Source organism: Rhinolophus sinicus, chromosome 15, assembly GCF_057876585.1.
Source record: "Rhinolophus sinicus isolate RSI-liver-muscle chromosome 15, RSI-T2T, whole genome shotgun sequence".
Taxonomy (NCBI): Eukaryota; Metazoa; Chordata; class Mammalia; order Chiroptera; family Rhinolophidae; genus Rhinolophus; species Rhinolophus sinicus.
In genome coordinates, this window is record NC_142515.1 from 27,849,206 (window position 1) to 27,870,591 (window position 21,386).

Sequence of the window (21,386 nt, forward strand, 5' to 3'; positions counted from 1 at the left end):
ATGGCACGTTGCCAGGGTTGGTAGTGTGGCCAGAGTGTATCTCCACTGTTCTTTCTGGGTTTGATGTGGCTAGATTCACATTTACTCAGGGTACAGGAGTCTTTCAACTAGAGCTTGGATTTTATTTACAAAGGAAATTGATTCATGTGTTGCTGTGAATCAGTGTGTCCACTGGGAGAACAACAGTTTAGGGCTTCCGATTTTGACGCATTGTTGATGTTACTCCCTCTTGTGTCTGTTTTGAAAGATTGTGTACTTAAGGAGACACCCATTTCATCTAAGTTATCAAATTTTCGTGCATAGACTTATTTATATAATCATATTCCTTTATTATCCGTTTAGTGTCCATAGTATCAAAGCAATGGCCCCTCTTTTAACTTGGACATTAGTAATTTGTGTCTTTCTTGTTTAAGGGGTAACCTGGCTATGGGTTTATCAATTCTATTGAACTTTGCAAAAAAACTAAAACAAAAACCAGTTTGTTTTCATTGATTTTCTCTACTGATTTCCTGTTCACAATTTTTTTTTTTTAATTTCTCCTCGATATTTATTTTCAGTTTTCTGTGGCTTACTTTGTTTGCATTTAATTCCTCAGCAGCACTGATCACAATATTTCCCTGCATGATGAAGTTGCTCCTGAATAGCTTTTCTCTCTTATATCCAAACCTCAAGTAACTCTGACACTCAGCCAACAGAGCTTTTCTGCCCTCATCTCCTTTGTCTTCTCTGTGCTTGTTATTATGAGGACCAGCATGGCTCCTTTACGCTATTTTCTTTCTTTCTTTCTTTTTTTTAATCTGCGTTATTTACAAAGGAAGGAAAGTCTGAGACTGGCACAGCAAATTGTGCTTTTTATTAAGAACATGGAGAGGAGAAAGGGCTCCGCACTAGCATACACTAATCATCTTGCTCCATTTCACATGGGCTGCAAGTATCATTCAATATGAGATAAGTTGAGCATATGTGATGGCCAATACAAATGTGTCAGAGTATGGAGAATAGCACGTACATTTCTGCAGTGAAACTCAGGAAATTTGCCTTTAATGGAGGCGAATTAAATTTGCCTTTAATGGAGGTGATCTGGATATTCCTAGATCTTGAGAGAATGAGGTGATGAGGAGAGGAGAGGCCAGAGAAGAATCTCCCAGGAAGGGGATGGAGAGGGAAGGAGGTGAATGATGCCCAGACGAGAGAGAGTTGCAGACAGCATCACAGGAGAAGACAGATGGTCTTTCCTTCCTCACACAGGAATGAAGCAGAGCTTGTAAGGTGGCGGCACAGAAACAACCCCATTGACAACTGCAGTGGTGTCAATGTCCTTTGGGTCGACCACAGATTTCAGGGTAAAGTGCTGTAAAATGGTGGTCAGGAATAAAAACAGCTCCAGGCGGGCCAGGCCCTCTCCCACACATATTCGTTTTCCTGAAAATAACAAACACAGAGTAAATACCCCTTGAACACTGAGATTCTGGATGTCAGAAAGCGAATATGCAGTAAATATCTGGTTAATGGTTGAATAGGTGGATGGATGGTAGAAGGGGTGGATAGACAAATGCACATGCTGTCTACCTAACATCCGATCCTAACAAGTATTCTTCTGCCAACAAACATTTGTTGAGTATCAGCACTATGTCAAGCATTTCATTAAGCATTCTCACATTATAACTGCTCTTTCAAGTTTCCAGCAATCTTTTTCCAGAAACACACATACTGTATTTTGCCATGTATAATGTGCGCCCACATTTTTGGCCCAAACTTTCATGGAAAAAAATCTTTCATTTTAAGTTTTTCATTCAAACTTTTATTTGTTTACATTTAGGTACTTGTTTTTGCACTGTAAAGGAATTTTAGCATTTAAAAGTTTTTTTTATTCATTTTAAGTGTGTTTTTCCAGGACCCATCAGCTCCAAGTCAAGTAGTTGTTTCAATCTAGTTGTGGAGGGCGCAGCTCACAGTGGCCCATGTGGGGATCGAACCAGCAACCATGTTGTTAAGAGCACCACGTTCTAATCAACTGAGCTAACCAGATGCCCAGCATTTATTTTTTAATATATTATGGCACAAGAAATTTTATGTGACAAATAATTACAAAACACAAGAGATACAAAGTACAACAAATTTTATGTACCAGTAGTAAGTTTACGGTATTTACGCATCATAGAAGGCCAAGAACTCTTTGTCGTTGCAAGTTCTTCATAAGTTCAACAAAACCTATCGTATTCTAGGGTATTATGTTGCATACGGATATCATTCTTGATTTCTAGAGTTACACTTATAACTCATAAGCATAAATAAAAGAATTAAAAACATTTATATAGATACAGAATTAGTACTACCCATGTATAATGTTCATCCTTATTTTTCCCTCACAAATTTGGGTAAAAAAGTATGCACTATACACGGCGAAATATGGTAAATTGGTTGTACTTTCTGTTCCTAGTGTGATGTTTCATGATTTTTCTTCACATTCTTCACAGCCTTTGTTCTCGCTACAAGTATGCCTACTCTTTATCAATCTCCAATACACCATGAAGTTTCAAGTTTTATACACCACTGTTCTTTCTGGCTAGGATGCACTTCTCGTATATTTTCAGTACCTAGCTCAAATTTAATTTGTGCATTCGGAAGAACTGAGCCAATTCTCCAAAGCTGCAGCGATCTGGCCTAATAATGAAGATGTATCATGAAGAGAGAAGTGCATTGGCATTGTATTGGGTATTGGTACTCCCAACCATGGACAAAGAGCAATTCTACCAGTATTAGAGTGAGTGCTATGTAAGTTCCAACTGATCCCCAAAAGGTATCCTGTCCTCTGAAGCACTGAAGGAAATCAATGTCTATTACCTGCTGAGAAAGGCATGAAGTAATCACTCTTCTTAAAATTGCCACTCTCATCCAGGAAGTGGCCAGGGTCGAATACCTCTGGGTTAGGGAATTCTCTGTCACTGTGTAGCACAGAAGTCAGAGACGCGAATATTGTTGTGCCCTGGAAAGAACAGTGAAGATAAAATGAGTTACGAAGAAGTTGTGGAACTAAAAGAAATGTTGGAAGTCATTGAATCCAATCTTATGATCTACAGATGAGGAATCCTACATCCAAAGACGGGCACAAGCATTTTGAGCCAGAGAGAACAAGTGATATGGCTAAGTTGAAGGCCAGTGGCAGGGAGGTTGCCAAAAGAGATTCCAACAGCATGTGAAGCACTGAGTACATGGGTCCTAGGGTATTAGACCTTCTGAATCCATTCTGCTCATCACCATGTTTGGACGCTGGTATAAGTCTCCAACACACGCTTTGTTTTATTACTTCAATTTTCAGCCATCTCATGTATGGATTACGGTTTAAAATAGAAGTCTCTGTTAGAGCTTGAAATGGCTACAGTTATCTGTTCATAGGGCTTTTATAATACATAGACATCTGATCAAATTTTAAAATCTCTTGTGTGATAATAAGTACAGTGACAAATATTAGTGTTATCACTTCCATGTAGATTCTTATCTTAAATTAAAAACATAGAAACATAGTACTAACTGATGGTTGCCAGAGGGTGGGTTGGGGGAGGTGGAGGGATGGACGAAAACATGAAGAAGAATATAGTCAATAACAGTTTGATAATTTTGGGTGGTGACAGACTAGTGTGAGCACATCATAAGATATATAAATGTTGAATCACTATACTATACACCTGAAACTAATATAATATATACCAACTATACTTTAATTTAAAAAATTGAAATTCAATGAATAAAAATAAATATAGGGTAGATTTCATTACAGATTAATCTGGCTTACAAACAGAGAAAGAATGATAAAATTGGAAAAAATCTTCACTTTGAAATATTTCAGTTTAGGATTATTAATTCAGGCAAGTTTTATCAATTAATGCTAAAACTCTTGAATAATTGGGAAGCACGATATTCATAAAATCCTAAAGTACCACGCAATAGGTTTTTATTGATTAAAAGTAAAAGACGGAACCTCTGCCATGGAGAGATCAGCAGATACCACTTTAGGTGAGGAACATAGCACAACCAATAATGGGATAAGTGGCATTATGTGCCTCACCTCCCCAGTGAATTTCAGTGGGACCAATAAAGGACCTATGTCATTCTCCTGCCAAAATTGTAACTGGAACCTAAAACAATCACATAAAAGCAGCCTGAGGAATAGTTTGATTATTGGCTTAGACTTTTCACAAAGTTAAATGTACTAAAGAAAAGAAAGAGCAAAGGGAATTGATAATAAGACTAAAGGGAAAAGGTAACCAAATTACATGCGTGTCCCTTGGTTGGAGATTGAATTGCAAGGAAAAAAACAAACAAAACAAAACTATAAATGATATTCTAGGAATTTCCCATTTACTTAGAAATAAGAGAAACAAGTTTGATTAATTATTATCCTCGGACCCCAATATTGAAAAAGAAAAGTCTTCTCCTCATTGTGTTCTTTGCTGAAAATACAGTGGAGTGGAAGTCCTACCCCTTGTACCAAATCTGTGATCATCAAGGTAAGCTCCATGACCTCTTAGTAAAGTCATCAATTCCGTCTTTTCCAATGACTGGAACGTACTGCAGCCTTACTAATCTCATTACTTCCTTTCCCCAATAAAGTACAAATTTTGTTATGTTATTTTAAAAATGTAATAGTTGTATGTTCTGGCTTCAAGTGGAATAGAGGAGCATGTGGCATATCAAATAGAAAGTCTGAATCTATACAGAAAATATGTATTAAAAAGCATTGGAAATCTACCAAGATAAAAATTCGTCTAAAGATTCCATAGTTGGGAGAAACTCAGAGAGGTAACCTGACACTTAAAGTTAATTTTAGTCTGTGTCTATGTCCAAATTTTAATCAAAACAGGAGTGTTGAATCATTCTGACTGGCTGGAGAGGGAAGAGCCCTTTCTGGAAAACGATAACATGTGAAACTATGCATTACTATCTATCTATCTTCTTATCTATCTCATCTATCATCTAACTGGTATATAATGAAAACTTATTAGGCATTTCAAAGACACAACTAAATGGCCACAAGAAGAGGGGAAGAAATAAAAATAAACCCATATTAGGGAACATTTCTCATCTAGTTTTATGAGGCCAGCATTACCTGGATGCGAGGAATTTGACAAAAAAATTTTGAAGAAGAAAAACTGTAGACTAAAACTCTCTTATGAATACAAATACAGAAGTCCTGAACAAAATGCAGCAAATCAAATCCAGCTGTGTGTATACTTATGTGTACAATGATCCGTTCCAGAAGACCGTTCGAGTTTGAAACGTTCGAAAACCAATACATGGTTTCCATGTAGAAAGTAATGCAAAATGGATTAATCCATTCCAGACCTTTAAAATCAACTCCTAAACTGCAAATTTAGCATGAATTTTACTATCTAATGATACCGGAGATCCATAAAATTTACAGCATTCGTAAACTGAAATGTTCATCAATGGAGATGTTCGAAAACCGAGGTACCACTGTATTTAGTGGGAAAAGTGAGGACAATATATACAACCATATCAATAGATGCAGAAAATCAATATGAGAACATTGCATACATCCCACCGAAAAAAAAAAGAATCACTGCATATGCATTCGTGACAAAAAAATCATAAAAATAAGAAAGCAGGTAAACTTCCTAATCTGATAAAGAATATCAATCAAGATGTACGTAAAACATCATTCTCAATAGTGAGATGTTAAACCTCCACTCTCCTGCAAATCAAAAATGAAACAAGGCTATTAACCCAGATAGCAGGATAATGACCGTAGATATTGCAGATTATTCTAGAAAGAAATTATTAGCAATAATTTTATATTTAGCAAGCTTGCTACATATAAGGTCATCAAAATGATAAAATCAATTATATTTCTAAGTACCATATTTAAAAAATGGAAATAAGACATAAAAATTTACAACAATAATAAGTGCCTAGGAAAGGAACAAACAAAAGATTTGTAAGCCAATACACTGAAAAGGAAAAAAGAAAAGATTGAAAAAAATTAAAGAAAGCCCCCAAAACTGGGAGCCTATACTGTATCTTTTAATTGAAAGATTTAATGAATCATGATGTCAAGTCTTTCTAAATTGGTCTAATATCACCCTGATAAAAATCCCAGCAGTGTTTTGGTAAATATATAAACTGATACTAACATTCCTTTGGAAATGTAAGCAGCTAAGATTAAACAATATTAGAGAAGCAGAACAAATTTGTAAGACCTACACTGTCAGATAGCAAAGCCTGTTATAAAGCTTTATAGTCTAAACCGGAAACAACACAGCGTCCACCAAGCTGTCACACATACGATTTTTGTGCTTCTCTCATCCTGTGTTCATAAAGGACTGGACCCATATTGTGACAATGGGAACTTCAAGACCACTGAGGTCAGTAGAAGAGAAACACATCTTACCTTGGGGATGAGGTAGTTTCTGAATTTAACATCACGGATCACCGAATGGGGCAGATTGGTGGGGACAAGGTCTATGTATCTCTGGACCTCGTGCACCACGGCATCTAAGTAGGGCATGCGGCTCCTGTCCTGCATGCAGGGGCTCCGGTGTCTGCCAACCACACGCTCAATCTCTTCCTGGACTTTAGCTGTAAGACACAAGTAAGACTGATGAAAAAAGAAAATGCATACCACATTTGCATACCCATTCAGGAATACGTGAAGCAATCTGAAGGTATCCCAATGTCATTATAAATATCACACACCGATATATCAGCACACATGATAATCGAAACAGAAATGATGAAATGTTTCTAAAAATAAACAGAACACAATTAAGTCAACAAATCACAGTCCTTACAGAAAGGAAAACAGGAATCGAATATTGATTTTATATCAAAATAATATTTGGGTTGAAAAATTAAATTATAATGCATGCGTTTTGTGTATTTGTGTATTGTGTGTGTGTGTAATTTGCAATGGTACTCTATCCTCCAACTTGCCAATGTTACCCATTTAAACATTCTAGCAGTTTCTTTTGAAATTTGTGTTCTATTTCTAAACAATGGCTCTCTGTTTCTATTTCTTACTAGCCTACTATTTTCAGATAATGTCTGATTTCCTAGTACGGTCGTGAAAATTTCCTTCTCCATCTTCACCTTACATAAAATATACACATACAAACAATTCTCCTTATTCCACTTCCCCCAAATAGTTAAATCACAACTTTTGGCTCTTAGAATATTCATTTTAACATCATTCCGACTACATAAAGAATGCTCCCTGGCAAGACAACTCTGGTTATGTTTCATTTTGGGTACTTACTTGGACTTAACCATGTCTTTCATTCAACTCATAATTTTCTATATTCAGTTTAGAATTGTTTCCAAATGCTCAGGTAGATGTTTCAGACTCCTAATAATAATTTCCCTATTATTAGGAAAACCGATCCCCTCTCTTTTGTTCGTGGTGTCTCCCCTCACACCTGCTTTAACCAACTAATCATACTGAAGTGGATATTTTCTAGGCCTGGTGCCTAGCAACCTTCCTGACACTTTTATTCTTGGAGCTCTCCTGATTCCTTGAGTCCATGACTTCTTCTGACATGACGTCAGACATTTGGATGAGAAAGGGAAAACAGGGGGTAACAATTTTGTCAAGCACACAAGTCTGAAAATACACTCTTTCTATTAATATACAATTCGAAATTTCCTCTTGAGAATTCTGTATTCTGATGGTATTATGAATCTTAACCTTTCACATGACATGATCTAGTTTTGTGAAAGTTTTTGTCATTTTCTTTTTAATCCTGGAGTTCTGAAATTCCATGACCCTATGTCTCAGTGTCGATGTTTCTGTTTCATTCACTCATTCACTCTGATAGTTCTATCTACATGAAAAATTTTCTACCTACATGATCAAATACAGAGGTCTTCTCTCCAGAGCTGTTCGCTCTCTGGAGTGTTTTTTTATCTGGCTGCTGAAAGTCAGAAAGCAGGACGGAGAAAGGAGCTTAGAGTCTCTGAATTCAAGAAACAGATTCTTACTTAACCTGTCTTTTCAGCCCTACAGCTCACTGTTTCCCTGAGTGTAGGGCCTCTTAGTTTCAGTTTCTCTAGAGAGTAAACCTCCCTCTTCCTGCAGGGGGGAAAACAGTTATCTGATAAAAAGGAGTTGTTAAAATGACCAGGGCAGGGAGAGCTACCTTTTATAGCCTATTTCTCCCTCTACCGTCTTTGACACTTGGTATTTCTAAATACTAAAACTTGCAGGGATGTAGGAACACAAATAACTTTTCCTCACCCTATAACTTCCTCTTCTGACACTGAGGTTACAACTGCATCCTGTCTCTTGAGTGAATGATTTCTCCTCAATATGCTCTCTGTGTTTCAGGAATTTGTTGAAGATTTGTTGGCTATTTTCTGACCTCCTCTTAGCCAGCTTCAAAAGACTAATTCTCTTTTTAATAGGTTATAATCATTTCAGTGGGATCCTGAAACAGGACAGGATAATGTATATTTCTAAACAGCTATGCATAACTGTAACTCTTTAAAGGTAAATTTCTAAAATAAAGTGTTTTGTAAAACATAGAATTATTGACCTCCCTCCCCCAAAATTCCTATGGTGACAAACACCACCTTTCTGGAAATAGACTTCTGAAATAATAAAATCTTTTATGCAACATCTTAAGCCTAAATAGTAACACATTTATTGTGACACTAATTTTTATAACACTTCCTAGACTATGGAAATTATCTCAGGGAACCTAATAAATCTCTAAGATTTCTATTTATGCTTCAGTAAGGAGAGTTTCCATTATGTCACTGCATTTTCAGAATGAGGAGAGATCTCTCCAAGAATATACCTACTGCTTAAATTAGTGCATTTTTTTGTAGTCTCAGGCCAAAACATGCTCTCTGTGCCTGCCACATATAACCTCCCATGAAATAGAGACATTGTTTTATTGCTTTTGCAATGGCCCATAGTGTCTTCACTCCTCTCAGTCATCAGCCTGTATTATATAACAATGTCCCGTTATTATCCCTTCTTTAAATTTAGAAGAATTAAGCAGGTGAAATGGAAATTTCAAGAATGAAGCTTCTCTAAGACAAGATGGAATGCACTAGCAGTGTCCTCCCAACATCTTTTCTGAGATTCCCCTGCCCCGCCATGTTGGGCCTACCTGCGACCTCCGGGTGCTTCAGCAGGAGCAGGAGAGCATATCTCAGCGTGGTGCTCGTTGTCTCTGTCCCAGCCCCAAACAAATCCGTTACAGTGTTTGTCAAGTTTTCAAAAGTAAACTCCAACTGTGGATTGTCCTTTTCCTAGGAATAATTTGATGCAATTGTTTGCCAAAATTATAGTTAATCCAAAATAACTCATATTGTTATAAGTTTAGTAAGCCAACATATAAACTGCAATTTTATATGTTGGCTTATTAAATTTACAATTAAAAGGTGCACATTTAGAAAACCTACTACGTGGTATGCAAGAGACTATAAATTAGTTGACTCAACCATCACTTTCTACTGCCTTCTCCCTCTCTTGCTTAAAAGCTCCATTCATCAGCCTCTTTTGCAGTTAGGTAAGCCATGCAACATAGTTTTTACAAGTGAAATATAAGCCGAAATCTATTGGTTCCACTTCCTCCCTCTTACTCAAAACAAATATGTAAAGGAAGAGGTAGAGTAGACCTCATCTTGGGGCAAGAGGATTTAATCATGAAGTAAAGCCTATATTCCAAGTATGGGTAAGAAAAATGGAACGTATTTGACTGACTTTTCAGGACTTCTGTACCACCCTTACTCTGACACATCGCAAGACCCCTTTTATGTACAATAAATAGACCCACTGTTTGTTAAAGCCACTGTTAATAGGTTTTCTTTTATTTGTAGAAAAACACAATCTTAATTGGTAGAAATAAGTAAATTAAGGCCATATCCTGAAAGATGTTACAATTGTTCGATTTTATTATTAGTTATTGTTCTTAATCTCTTACTGGGCCTAATTTATGAATTAAACTTTATCATTGGTATGTTGATATAGGAAAATCATGAAATACATAAGGTTCAGTACTATCTGTGGTTTCAGACATCCACTGAGGGTCTTGGATCACATCCCCTGTGGATTAGAGGGGACTACTCTACCGGGCAGCTGCTGACCACACCCTGTGGCCCACTCAGGCAGAGTAGCAAGTTCAAAGCCCTGCTCATCTAAGAGTACCTAGAAGCCTCAGAGAATACTCTATGGCTTGCCTGGCTAGGGGAGGAAGTCAGTAGCCCTGCCCAACTCCTGAGCATAGTAGCCTCCAGTATACATATATCGAAACAACATGTACACTTTACACATATACCATTTTTATATGTCAATTATTATTCAATAAAGCTTGAAAAAAATTCTTTTTTAACTAGTACTGGAAGAACTAGTCAGAGCAATTAAATAAGAAAAAGAAATTAAAAGTATCCAATTTGGATAGGAATAAGTAAAACTATGTATATTTGCAAACTACATGATTCTACTTTTAAAAAAATCACAGAGAATCCACAAAAACGTTACTGGTGATAATAGTGAATTCGATACAATTTGCAGAGTACAAGACCAAAGGAAAAATCAGTTGTGTTATTATACACCAGCAATGAAACACAAATATCAGTGTGTCTCTACACTAGTAATGAACATTTCAAAATCAAATTAAGGAAATAATTTTATTTACAATAGCATCTTAAAAAAATAAATATCTAGTAATCTACTTAACAAAGAGGAAAAAAGGCTTGTACTCTGATAACTAAAGCCATTGCTAAACAAAACAAAGATTATCTAAATAAATGGAAAACCATCCCATATGCAAGCATTGAAAGATTTAATATTGATAAGATGGTAATACTCCCTAAAGCAACATGACAATTTAATGCAACCCCATCAAAATTCCGAAGACCATTTTGCAATATGAAAAAGACAGTCCTCAAAATTCATATGGAACTTCAGGGGTAGGACTCAACTTTCCAATTTGAATACTTTCTACAAAACTACTGCAATCAAAACAATGAAATCTGGCAAAAAGATAGAAAACAAGAGCTATAGAATAGAATTGAAATCCAAAACATCTATGGCCAATTTATTTTCAATAAGGGAACAAGACTCTTTAATCTAAAAGAAGAGTCTCTTAAACAAATGGTGCTGGAATAAAAGGGGAACCACATGGAAATGAATGAAGTTGGACCCCTGCTTCACTCCATATGTAAACTCCAACTCAAAATATATGAAAAGTTAAATATAGGATCTAAAGCTATAAAACTCTTAAAAGGGTAAATCTTCAAAAATTCAGATTCGGCAATAGATTCTTAGGTTTGACACTAAAGTAACAAAAGAAAAAAATACATAAATCAGAGTTTATCAAGATAAAAATATTTGTGCATCAAAGGACATAATTAAGGCTATGAATTGACATCTTACAGAATGGGAGAAAATATTTGCATTTCACATATGTGTAAAGGTTGATGCCCAGCATGTATAAAATTCTTACAGCTCAACAACAAAGGCAAGCAACTCAATTTTTAAAAGGCAAAGGACTTGAAAGACATTCCTTCAAAGAAGTTATATAAATGGGTAACAGCACATGAAAGGTGTTCAACATCATCGGTCATCAAGGAAATGCAAATCAAAACCACAATGAGATACTACTTCATATTAACTGGCATAGCTTTAATAATTACAAAAAAAATAGAAAATAAGCATTGGCTACTATGTGGGAAAATATGAATGTAAATGCTGCAGTCACTATAGAAAAGTTTGGCTGTTTGTCAGATGTAAGACATAAAATTACGATATGTCCCATCAAGTCCACTCCTAGAAATGTACCCAAGAAAAATGAATGCATGTTTCATTATTCATAAGAAGAATCAGAGCCAAAGGTAGATACTACACAAATGTCTGTCAATGGATGATGGATAAACAAATAATGGTATGTACATTAAATGGAATATTATTCAGCCATAGAAATTAATGAAGTATTGATACATACTGCAACATAGATGAGCCTCCAAAACATGATGCTAGGTAACAGAAGCCAGAAACAGAAGGTCACAATGCTATGAGTCTTTCTATGTGATGTATCCATAATAGGTAAATCCATAAAGCATATTACAGTTTAACACATGATGGGGTGAAAAGAATGAAGAGTGATCATTTAGGGGTGTGGTATGTTTTTGCAGAGTGATGGGAAAGTTTTCAAATTAGAGAGAGCTAGTGGTTACACAATATTGCAAATGCACTAAATACCACTAAATTGTATACGTTTAAATGGTTAGTTGTATGGTATATAAATTTCATCTCAATTTTTAAAATGACATTACTACATGATTGAGCTACAAATTTAACACAATCCCTATGAAAATCCCCACTGGCTTCTTTGCAGAAACTTGCAAGTTTGTCCTAAACTTCACATGGAAATTCAAGGGACCCAAAATAGCCTAAACAATCTTGAAAAACCACAATGCTGAAGGATTCCCACTGCCCGATTCCTAAAAAGCTAGTAATTAAGACTACTAGATGGTGTGCTACTGGCAGAAGGACCAACATATAAGTTATGGAATACAATTGAGATCGAACCAATAAATCCTTACATTTTCAGTTAATTAATTTTTGACAAGGTGTCAAGGTAATTAATGTGGGAAAAATAGTCTTTTCAACAAATGGTACAAGATTCATGCTTAGCGACACAACCTCCAACTTCGTACCTACGCCAATTCATTTTATTTTATATTCAGTTAAGGCGTCTCTCTTCCATCCACCTATTCATTCCCACCACAACCTCTGCACCTCTGTATATATCACTCCTCCATCTGAAATTACCTCCCTAGTCCATTGCTGCAAATATATTAAGATTTATTTCCAACCACTGGACTTGCAGGAAGCCCAGCTAGGTCAAGCCATTCTTTTCCGTTCTCTTACACATTGTGTGTAACAACCTTGCTCATCTTCATAGTATGGCATACTCTCTCGCATTTTCTAACTTGTTTGTAATTGTTTCCATTTCACCTGAGGTTGTCAGGTAGATTATTAGTACCTGAAGAACAGGATTAATGTATCCCATTTATTTAACAATTTAGTATTATATCTTCCATAATGTTTAGTGTAGATTCATGAATACAATAGGTCCTTAAAATGCTTGTCAGTATTACTAGCTTGACCATTGAAACATCTCTAGTAAATACAGAAATATTCAGTGAACCATAAAATGCACAGGCAATCAAATAAGTGAGCTCTTGTTAAAATTTTACCTGCTCCATTTTAATCAGGAAACAATCAATGAAGTCCCGAGGATTGTTAACGTCCAGGGATTCTTGATGTTCCCTTGTTTTCTCCATAACATAAGATTTTACAAAATCAAAATTTTTATGAAATTGGGTATAACTCCCTGGGAAATAATCAAACAGAACAGGGAAAGTATTGCAGATCTAGAAGAGAAAATGATAGGATATTAGATAAAAACACTTAATAGAGACATACACCATATGCCAAGCCCTGATTAGAAACTGTACTACAAATATTAATAAAATATGGTCTCTATCTTATACGTATTAATTAAATATGGTCCCTGTCTTGAGGGCAATTTTTGTTTTACAAATATGTAATTTTCCACACTGATAGGTGTATTTGAAGAAGAAAATTCTGACCAGGAGATCAGAGATGATAATCATGTTTATAGTATAAAAGCGTCTTTATAGCAAGTCTTTCCTTTTTGACATCAATTCTTCCCTACAATCTTGAAATATGGGATGGCATAAAGTATTATGAAGCACAATTTGTAGATTGACAACAGAGGTGAAGGGAGGTTGGACAACCTGAAAGAGCACAAAGCGAATCCCTGCTGTTTCTAGTTCTGCCCAGTAGCCTTAGACATCGAATCAGTATTTTTTTATTATTATTATTATTTTAAATTTTATTTATTTATTTTAATTTATTGGGGTGACAATTGTTAGTAAAATTACATAGATTACAGGTGTACAATTCTGTAATTAGTATTTTAGAACTGGGAGGGTCCTGGGAACACCATGCAACACAACTCAACATTTTATATATCAGGTAACCATGCGCCAGAGTAGTTAAGTGACTTTCCTAAGATCACATCATTATCTTTTAGGCAGAGTATAGAACATGTCAGTTGAGCACAGGTAAAAGTATCATGTTTGTTTATGGTTGATACACCATATAACCAATCATTTTGTCATCCTGAAAACAATTACTTTGTCAGTTAGGATGCCAACTGACGCATCAAACACTCCCACTCTAGTTAGTGTTCCCTGGCAGCCTCCGTGGTCCCAATATTTTCCCTTCTTGAAGGAGATATTCTCTTCCTTCCTAAATGCATGTACTCTTATTGCTGCCAACCAATGTGCCAACAAAGTCACTAAGTGTTGATTGGATGACAAGACTTGTGGGTAATGGAAGGCTTTCAAGAAGAATCCAGGAGTTCATTTTGTGCTGTAGGCATAGTTTTGGAAAGTTACCAAAGTACTTTACAGGAAACTGGACTTTGGACTGTAGTGAAAAAAAAACCACTGGACAAGGTCAACAGGGTTCAATTCCAGTTTTGTACTCTGTGCATGTCTTTTGCTGTCCATCACTAAAGGGCTCAGCCATCTTTCCCAGATGAGCACTCCATGAGACTAAGCTCTGGGCAGGACTGTGGTGTTCACAGATTCACTTCACAACTTGGTTCATACACAGATTTAGACTTCTTGGAGAAAAGAGCATAAAGGATTCTGTAGGAAGAAACAATCTTGGCCTCACCTGCATCCACACAGAGCTCACAATGCTGACATTTTCATTAAAAGCTTTCATTATGTTTAGAAAATCCTGATCTTTATAATCAAAACGATTCTGGAAAATAATGGAGCAGATCACATTGCAGGGAGCACAGCCCAGGATAAAAGTAGGATCACAGGGTGAAGCTAAAGAATAAGAAACAATTTTAAAATGCCATTAAAATATACATATAAAACACTTTGTTTATGGGGTGGCTGGATGGCTGAGCTGGTTAGAGCGTGAGCTCTGAACAACAGGGTTGCGGGTTGGGTTCCCACATGGGCCAGTGTGCTGAGCCCTCCACAACTAGATTGAAGGACAATGACTTAGAGATGTTGGACCCTGGAGAAACATACTGTCCCCAACATTCCCCAATAAAAAAAAAACAAAAAAACACCACTTTGTTAATGAAATCACAGGTAAAGGTAATTTTAGAAACATTAAAACAATATCTCACCTATAAATTCCCTTAACAGCAAAATACTTAATGCACATAAAATTAACATATCACTTTACCTTAACTTGGTAGACCTTTTCAAACAAAGTAGTTAAATAAAAGATGGACCTTGGGGGCATGCGCATAAAATTAACACATCACTTTCCCTTAACCTGGTAGACCATTTCAAAAAGCTAGTTAAGTAATGGATGGACTTTGGGGGCATTGTGGTAAGTAAAATAACTCAGAGAGAGAGAGACAAATATTGTATAATATCATCTACATGAAGTATCTAACTTGAGTAGTCAAACTCAAGAAATGGTAGGGCATGCAATAAAAGCAAATGTGTAGTCAGTGCCTTCTATGCCAGGCTCTTTTAAATATACCAGGGCTCTAAGCTGTAAAACAACTTATTTTAGCTAGATAGGTTGAGGATAATTTGAAAAGCCTTGGGCATTTCTTTGTCTGTATGTGATTCACAGGCAAAATATGAATTTTCAATCTTTCCTTTCACTTATTATGGAAGAAAGAATTTAAAAACAGGGTAATTTGTAATCCAAGCTAAAAATCAGAGTCTTTTTGACAAGCACTTTAGAGGTCATTACATCTGGCAGTGGAAGGTAAATAATTACTATATACTTGCTACCAAAATCTAGTAAAGTTAGGGCAAAGTTTAGCAAACTGAAAACAGCCAAGTTCCACTCAGAGAACACAGGGTAAGTGGTTATTGCTAATGGTTGAAATCTACTTAAGTGAAACATTTTGTAACTAAGCATTTGCATATTTTAAAGAATTATGATGCAGTGCATAATCAAAATACATACATCAATACAATGAGTATTGGATAACAAAAACAATTAATGCTGATATTTTTAAAATAGTGCTGTCTTTACAGAGAAATCATTGGTACGAGAATTTAATATGCCTCATCAATTGAGACCATAGATGGCATTATAACTGGCTAGGACTGTAGACGTGGGCTCTGAAAGTAACTCTCAGATATGTTTGTGAGGCTGACCATATAAATATAATCTAATTAAATAAAGGCACATGTTACTTATTACACGCTCCAAAAGAATCTGATGAGGTCATTCCCACCATGTCCACTTGACAAATATCACCTGGTAAAATGCTCTGGAATAAATAACCCACATTTATGTTTTAGGAAAACATTGCGCCCTAAACCTACAGAAAAGAAAAATCTTCATGATTCTAATTTGAAAACAAAGCTGGGACAGATTTGCATTAAATGACCTTTTAGTCCCACACTGTATACACAATCTGGGTGTACACATAGAGCTGGCATAGATTCACAAAACCTCCCTGGCCTCTCCTCTGCAAATCCTCCCTCCTCCACATGAGGGCTGGTGGCCACTACCCGTATGGTCCCCCTGAAACTTTTCCAAGGATGTGATCAGAGAAGAGAACAGTCTGTTGAGGTCAGAGTTGCAGAGAAGCAGAGTGTAGAGTCACCCACCATTGGTTTTTCTCAACTCCTCCACCAGACAGCGGGCTTCCTCCTGAACGCGGTCTTCAATGCTCCTCTTCCCCATCCCGAAATTCCGTAGGGTCATCAGAGAGAAGCGCCGCATCTCCTTCCATGTCTTTCCATTGCTGAAGAGGACTCCTACAAGGAGGGAAGCAGAAACTGGAAGGGAGGTCCTAGGCAGGGAGGTGGAAGCTGACACCTAGCAGTCACATGACGGGCCAAGCTTTGCACAGGAGATCTTCGCATTCCTATTTTCCATCCTCCCCACCCCATTACCAATGCTGAACGTGCACAATAAACACCTACCAAATCCTTTATTAACTCTATCAAACACTGGGAATCTGCCTCTTCCAGAAAACTCCTCACTCCGATCAATCAGGGCTTCCTTCACTGCTTCATATCCATACAGCACCACAGTGGGGTTCATGCCAAAATACACGGTGAACACAGGGCCATAGACTTTTGAGAGCTGGGAAAGGACATGCAGATATTAGCAAAAGAAAGCACTATCTCTTAATATATTGTGCCGGATTCAGTATATCATCATCCTACTTTTGTTTTTATTCTACAACACACAGCCTAAAATCTTTCTGGATTTAACACATAACTATGAGGGTGAATGTTAATAACTGCCACTTATGTGCCAGGCAATGAGCTGGGTAATGAGAGAACAGATTACAACGAATCCTCAAAGCAGCACCTTCACTAGGTTCATTTGCCCCACTTATAAATAAGGAAACCGATGGCAAAGAATCCCAATTCCTTTCCAGCATCCCCTTGCTACCACCTAAAAGATTGAAATTGGAAGCTCTTCTTAGTCGACCTCTGATGCTTGAGCCCATCGATCCTCAATGCCCACCTTGGGACCAAAGCCCAGCTGCGTAGCTCAGGATCACCGGTACCACTGTTCCCATCAGAATTCTGATTTAGTAGCCCTGTGATGAATACTGGAAAATGTATGTTTCATATCACCCCAGGCGCCTCAAAGGCCCAGCCCAGGTGTGATCTGCTGGTATCACTAGCACAGAAGGCGAGTGAGCCCCACAGAAGCAGTGCCCGGACATGCAGCATCTCCTGGAAGAACAATTTCTGTCACCTGCAGCATTTATAGGGTATGGACAGCAGCTTTGTGCAGAGGAAAAAGGATCCTGTTACCATCCAGTGGCCCTGGTCACTTTTTCTCTCATCCTGGTCCTAATCACAAGCTGTTTCCCGACATCGGCCATTAACTAGCTTCTTCAGAGAAGTCAATTTTCATGGCTGTTCTGAACCAAACACACTGTTTCTATGGTAGATGAATTCTTGAATGAAATCACTAATCAAAAACACCTCCCTTACCATTTACCTTCAGTCAAAAGTCATAGTAAATGGTGGTGAAACAAAAAAGAGCAGTTCTCCCAGCTATTGCCACTTTATTATTTTGATTCCACCAAACACCTAAGTGTATCTCACGCTCAAAGCGCACTATTTCATTCTATTCTTGACGAGGACAAATAAAAAATAATACTCATTGAGGACTATTAAGTCCCCAATGATTAATTAAAATAATTATTTAAAGATTTCAATTATTTTAATACACTAAAATTAATTTCAATATATTTAATAACCATATTTTACCTAAAAGTAGATGTTAATTTACGTACTCTTTGCAAAGTGCCACGGAACATAAAACACACTTACATTGCTTAAGGATTTGGTGATGTTCTTCACATCTAGCTGCAGGATATTTCCAATAACTGGAAGAGGAGTGGGGCCCGGCGGGAGGTTCCCCTTCCCAGAGTTCTGTTTCCACAGTGACAGGAGAAGCAAACAGGAGACACAGAGCACCAGGAAGACAACTAGATCCATTGCAGCTTCCTCTTCTTACACAACTGTGAGCTTAAAATGCAAACTTCTGTGATTCTCCCTGCTATTCAACATGTGCGTCTTAGACTCCTAAGGTGATTAATCAGCTAGATCTATAAACTTTAATCTCTTTTTATAAAAAACTTTGCCCCACTGTTCTCCTTCTTTGCAACGCTATACCTTGGAGATTCTGGTTTAACACGTTTGGGGTGGAGTCCAGGTATTAATTATTCTTCAAAACACCACATGTGGTTGAGAACCAATGAAGTAAACACAGTGATCAAAACAATTGCTCAGCATTCTGGATTCTCAGATTAATGACCAGTTGAGAATTTATAACTTAGGGGGCAATCTTTGTATAAAAAAAGTGCTTATCTATCCTTTAATGCTTTATCAAACATTAGTATACTTTGCCCTTGACAATGAAAGCCTTTTGAACTATATTAGTGTACTGTACTAACATGATAGCTAGCTAAACATAAACTAGGGAACAAAACGAATTAATCTTGAATGTCCAAATATGCATCGAGTAATTAGCTAAGTAAATTTACACTTTTTAAATTTATTTATTTATTCTTTTAAAAACTGAATTTATTAGGGTGACATTGGTTAGTAAAATTATACAGGTTTCAAGTGTACAATTCTATAATGCATCATCTATATATTTCATTGTGTGTTCACCACCCAGAGTCAGTTCTCCTTCCATCACCATATATTTGACCACCTTTACCTTCTTCTATCACCTTCTCTTACCTTTTACCCTCTGGTAACCACTAACTGTTGCTTGTATCTATGAGTTTTGTTTGTTTCTTTGTCAGGTTCGTTTGTTGCATATATACAATGGTATATTACTTAGCCATAAGAAAAGATGAAACACTGTGATTTGTGACAACATGGGTGGATCTTGAGATTACCATGCCAAGTGAATTAAGTCAGACAGAAAAAGTCAAGGACCATATGACTTCACTCATGTGTGGGAAATAAAACTGAAAGCAACAATACATTTATATATTATAATATCAAATTCTCCACCCACCAAAAAAAAACTGAAAAAAGGAATCATTAATTTTTATTTTTCAAATGGAGAAAGGGAAACTCAGAGAGAACAGGACACCCATCCAGTGTCACACAGATCATAAGTGACAAAACTACGATCTGAACTTGTATTTTCAAATGCCCATTTGGTGCACTATGGCTTATAACACAGCTGCTTCGAGCACAATGTTAGGAAAACAACACCAAACCCCAAAACATTTGTTTCTCTGAATGTGCACCCCCCTGACTGGTCACATAATAACAGGCTTCACGTTAAATAGAAGCCCTCTTTGACTCTGAGGATAAAAGGGCTATAGGTTCTCAAGAGAAGAAATAAAAGATAGAGATGGGCCCTCTCTGTCAATGCAGGGGTGAAACGTGTGCAGGTCACGGAGGGAAGAGCCCATGTCAGCGAGTGTGAGGGGGAAGGCTGGGACATCCAGGGCTTCCCCCGCCTCCCTGTTACCCCCCAAAACAGCTGCTTCTGGTGTTTTCTCGCCCTGTCGTTGTCATAAATAATGGAATGAAGAACGCACAGCAAGGAAGGGAGGTTTCAGACAGGACAATAGGCATGGATTCTGTGGCGCGTGGAAGACAGGGACTTCATGGAACAAACTCATAGCCGAGAACCAGCATGACAGGCAGACTTGGACATGAGACAACACTTACTGGTGTGAGGCTCCAAATATCACTGGACTGATACGCGTGACTACATCACTAACAGTAATGCTTGTACAAATAGCATCACATCGGTCCTAAACTGATTAGTGCAGTTATTTCTAAGCTCTTTCAGTAAGGAAAGTGAAGACTTGTCAAGACCCCATTTATAACATATAGTTTATTCTTCATGGTTACAGTGAGGCTGACAGATCGGTCACTTACCTGTCATACACTCACTCACATTTGCCTAAAGTAGAATGATTCCCACCTGAATGATGAGGCAGCTGTCCTGGAAGTTTCAGCACCTATGTCAAAGATGCACAGAATGCAGGGGGTGGAGCTCAGGTTCACATCCCCAGAGTTCTGCAGCTTCCTTCCACGCAAAACATTCAGTTCAAACAAGTTCCCAGTACTTGCTGAGTGTGTACTGAGTATGATTCAGTATTCTGTGACTTACCTTAATCAGTAACTATCAAATAAACATTAATTGAGTCGATATTGTGACACAGGTTGACTAAGACAGGGGTCAGAAAAGTTTAGTTTTATAACCTTTAGAACTTGAGTGAGTCCAGGTGTAGATGAACCCTTTATCCAGGACAAAGGGCAGCATTAATTTACTGCATAACACACAGCTCTAAAAGACCTGTGTTACCTTGTATTGCTTAAAATGAACTCAATGGCTCTCTTTAAAACAACCATTTTATTCCTTGAGAGATGGGTGCCCTGCTTTGCTCCTCCTGTCTCTTGCTGAGGCTTCTGCCTGGCCCTTTCTCTTTTGTAGAATGAAAGAGTCATAGATGGTCAGAGACAGAAAGGATCAGAGATCTGTAGCCTAATTCTTACGTTAGCTTTGGAATGAGGACAATTCAGTGACTCAGTGAGGGGAAGCATCAGGAACTCATCAGTACAAGACCTTGTCTTAGAATCCAGGTTTCTACTTCCAAGTTCAGTGAATGTCACATCGAAGGGACTTCCCAGATGGATGGCCGGGGAGGGCATCAGCGTAAAATCCTCCGTATGAATCCTCCGTAAAATCCTCCGAAGTGCTACAAACTTCAGCTAGGGTAGAATTGTGAATTAGGACTGTTTCTTTTTGAATAAACCTTTTCAGTGTGGCATAATATTCATAGAGAAAGTCCTAAATGTTCAGATCAGTGAATTACCAC

General features: G+C 37.3%; 1 protein-coding gene across 7 annotated transcripts; it reads right to left on the minus strand.

The window, feature by feature from the left end:
* Positions 1–831: 831 nt before the first annotated feature.
* LOC109450793 (cytochrome P450 2C15-like) lies at positions 832–20,648 on the minus strand. Of its 7 annotated transcripts, none has more exons than XM_088791935.1 (10): positions 20,489–20,648; positions 18,361–18,551; positions 16,987–17,149; positions 16,669–16,818; positions 14,741–14,901; positions 13,228–13,404; positions 9,132–9,273; positions 6,410–6,597; positions 2,845–2,986; positions 832–1,422 (listed from the first exon to the last, which is right to left on the minus strand). In XM_088791935.1, the coding sequence occupies exons 2-10, from the start codon at positions 18,526–18,528 to the stop codon at positions 1,241–1,243; spliced, it is 1,473 nt and encodes a 490-aa protein (XP_088648061.1). In that variant the 5' UTR covers positions 18,529–18,551; positions 20,489–20,648; the 3' UTR covers positions 832–1,240. The 7 variants fall into 7 exon arrangements, with proteins under 7 accessions (XP_088648061.1, XP_088648057.1, XP_088648060.1 ...); XM_088791931.1 differs by having other exon boundaries at positions 18,361–18,558; XM_088791934.1 differs by having other exon boundaries at positions 18,361–18,558; positions 20,462–20,648.
* Between the last annotated feature and the right edge of the window lie 738 nt (positions 20,649–21,386).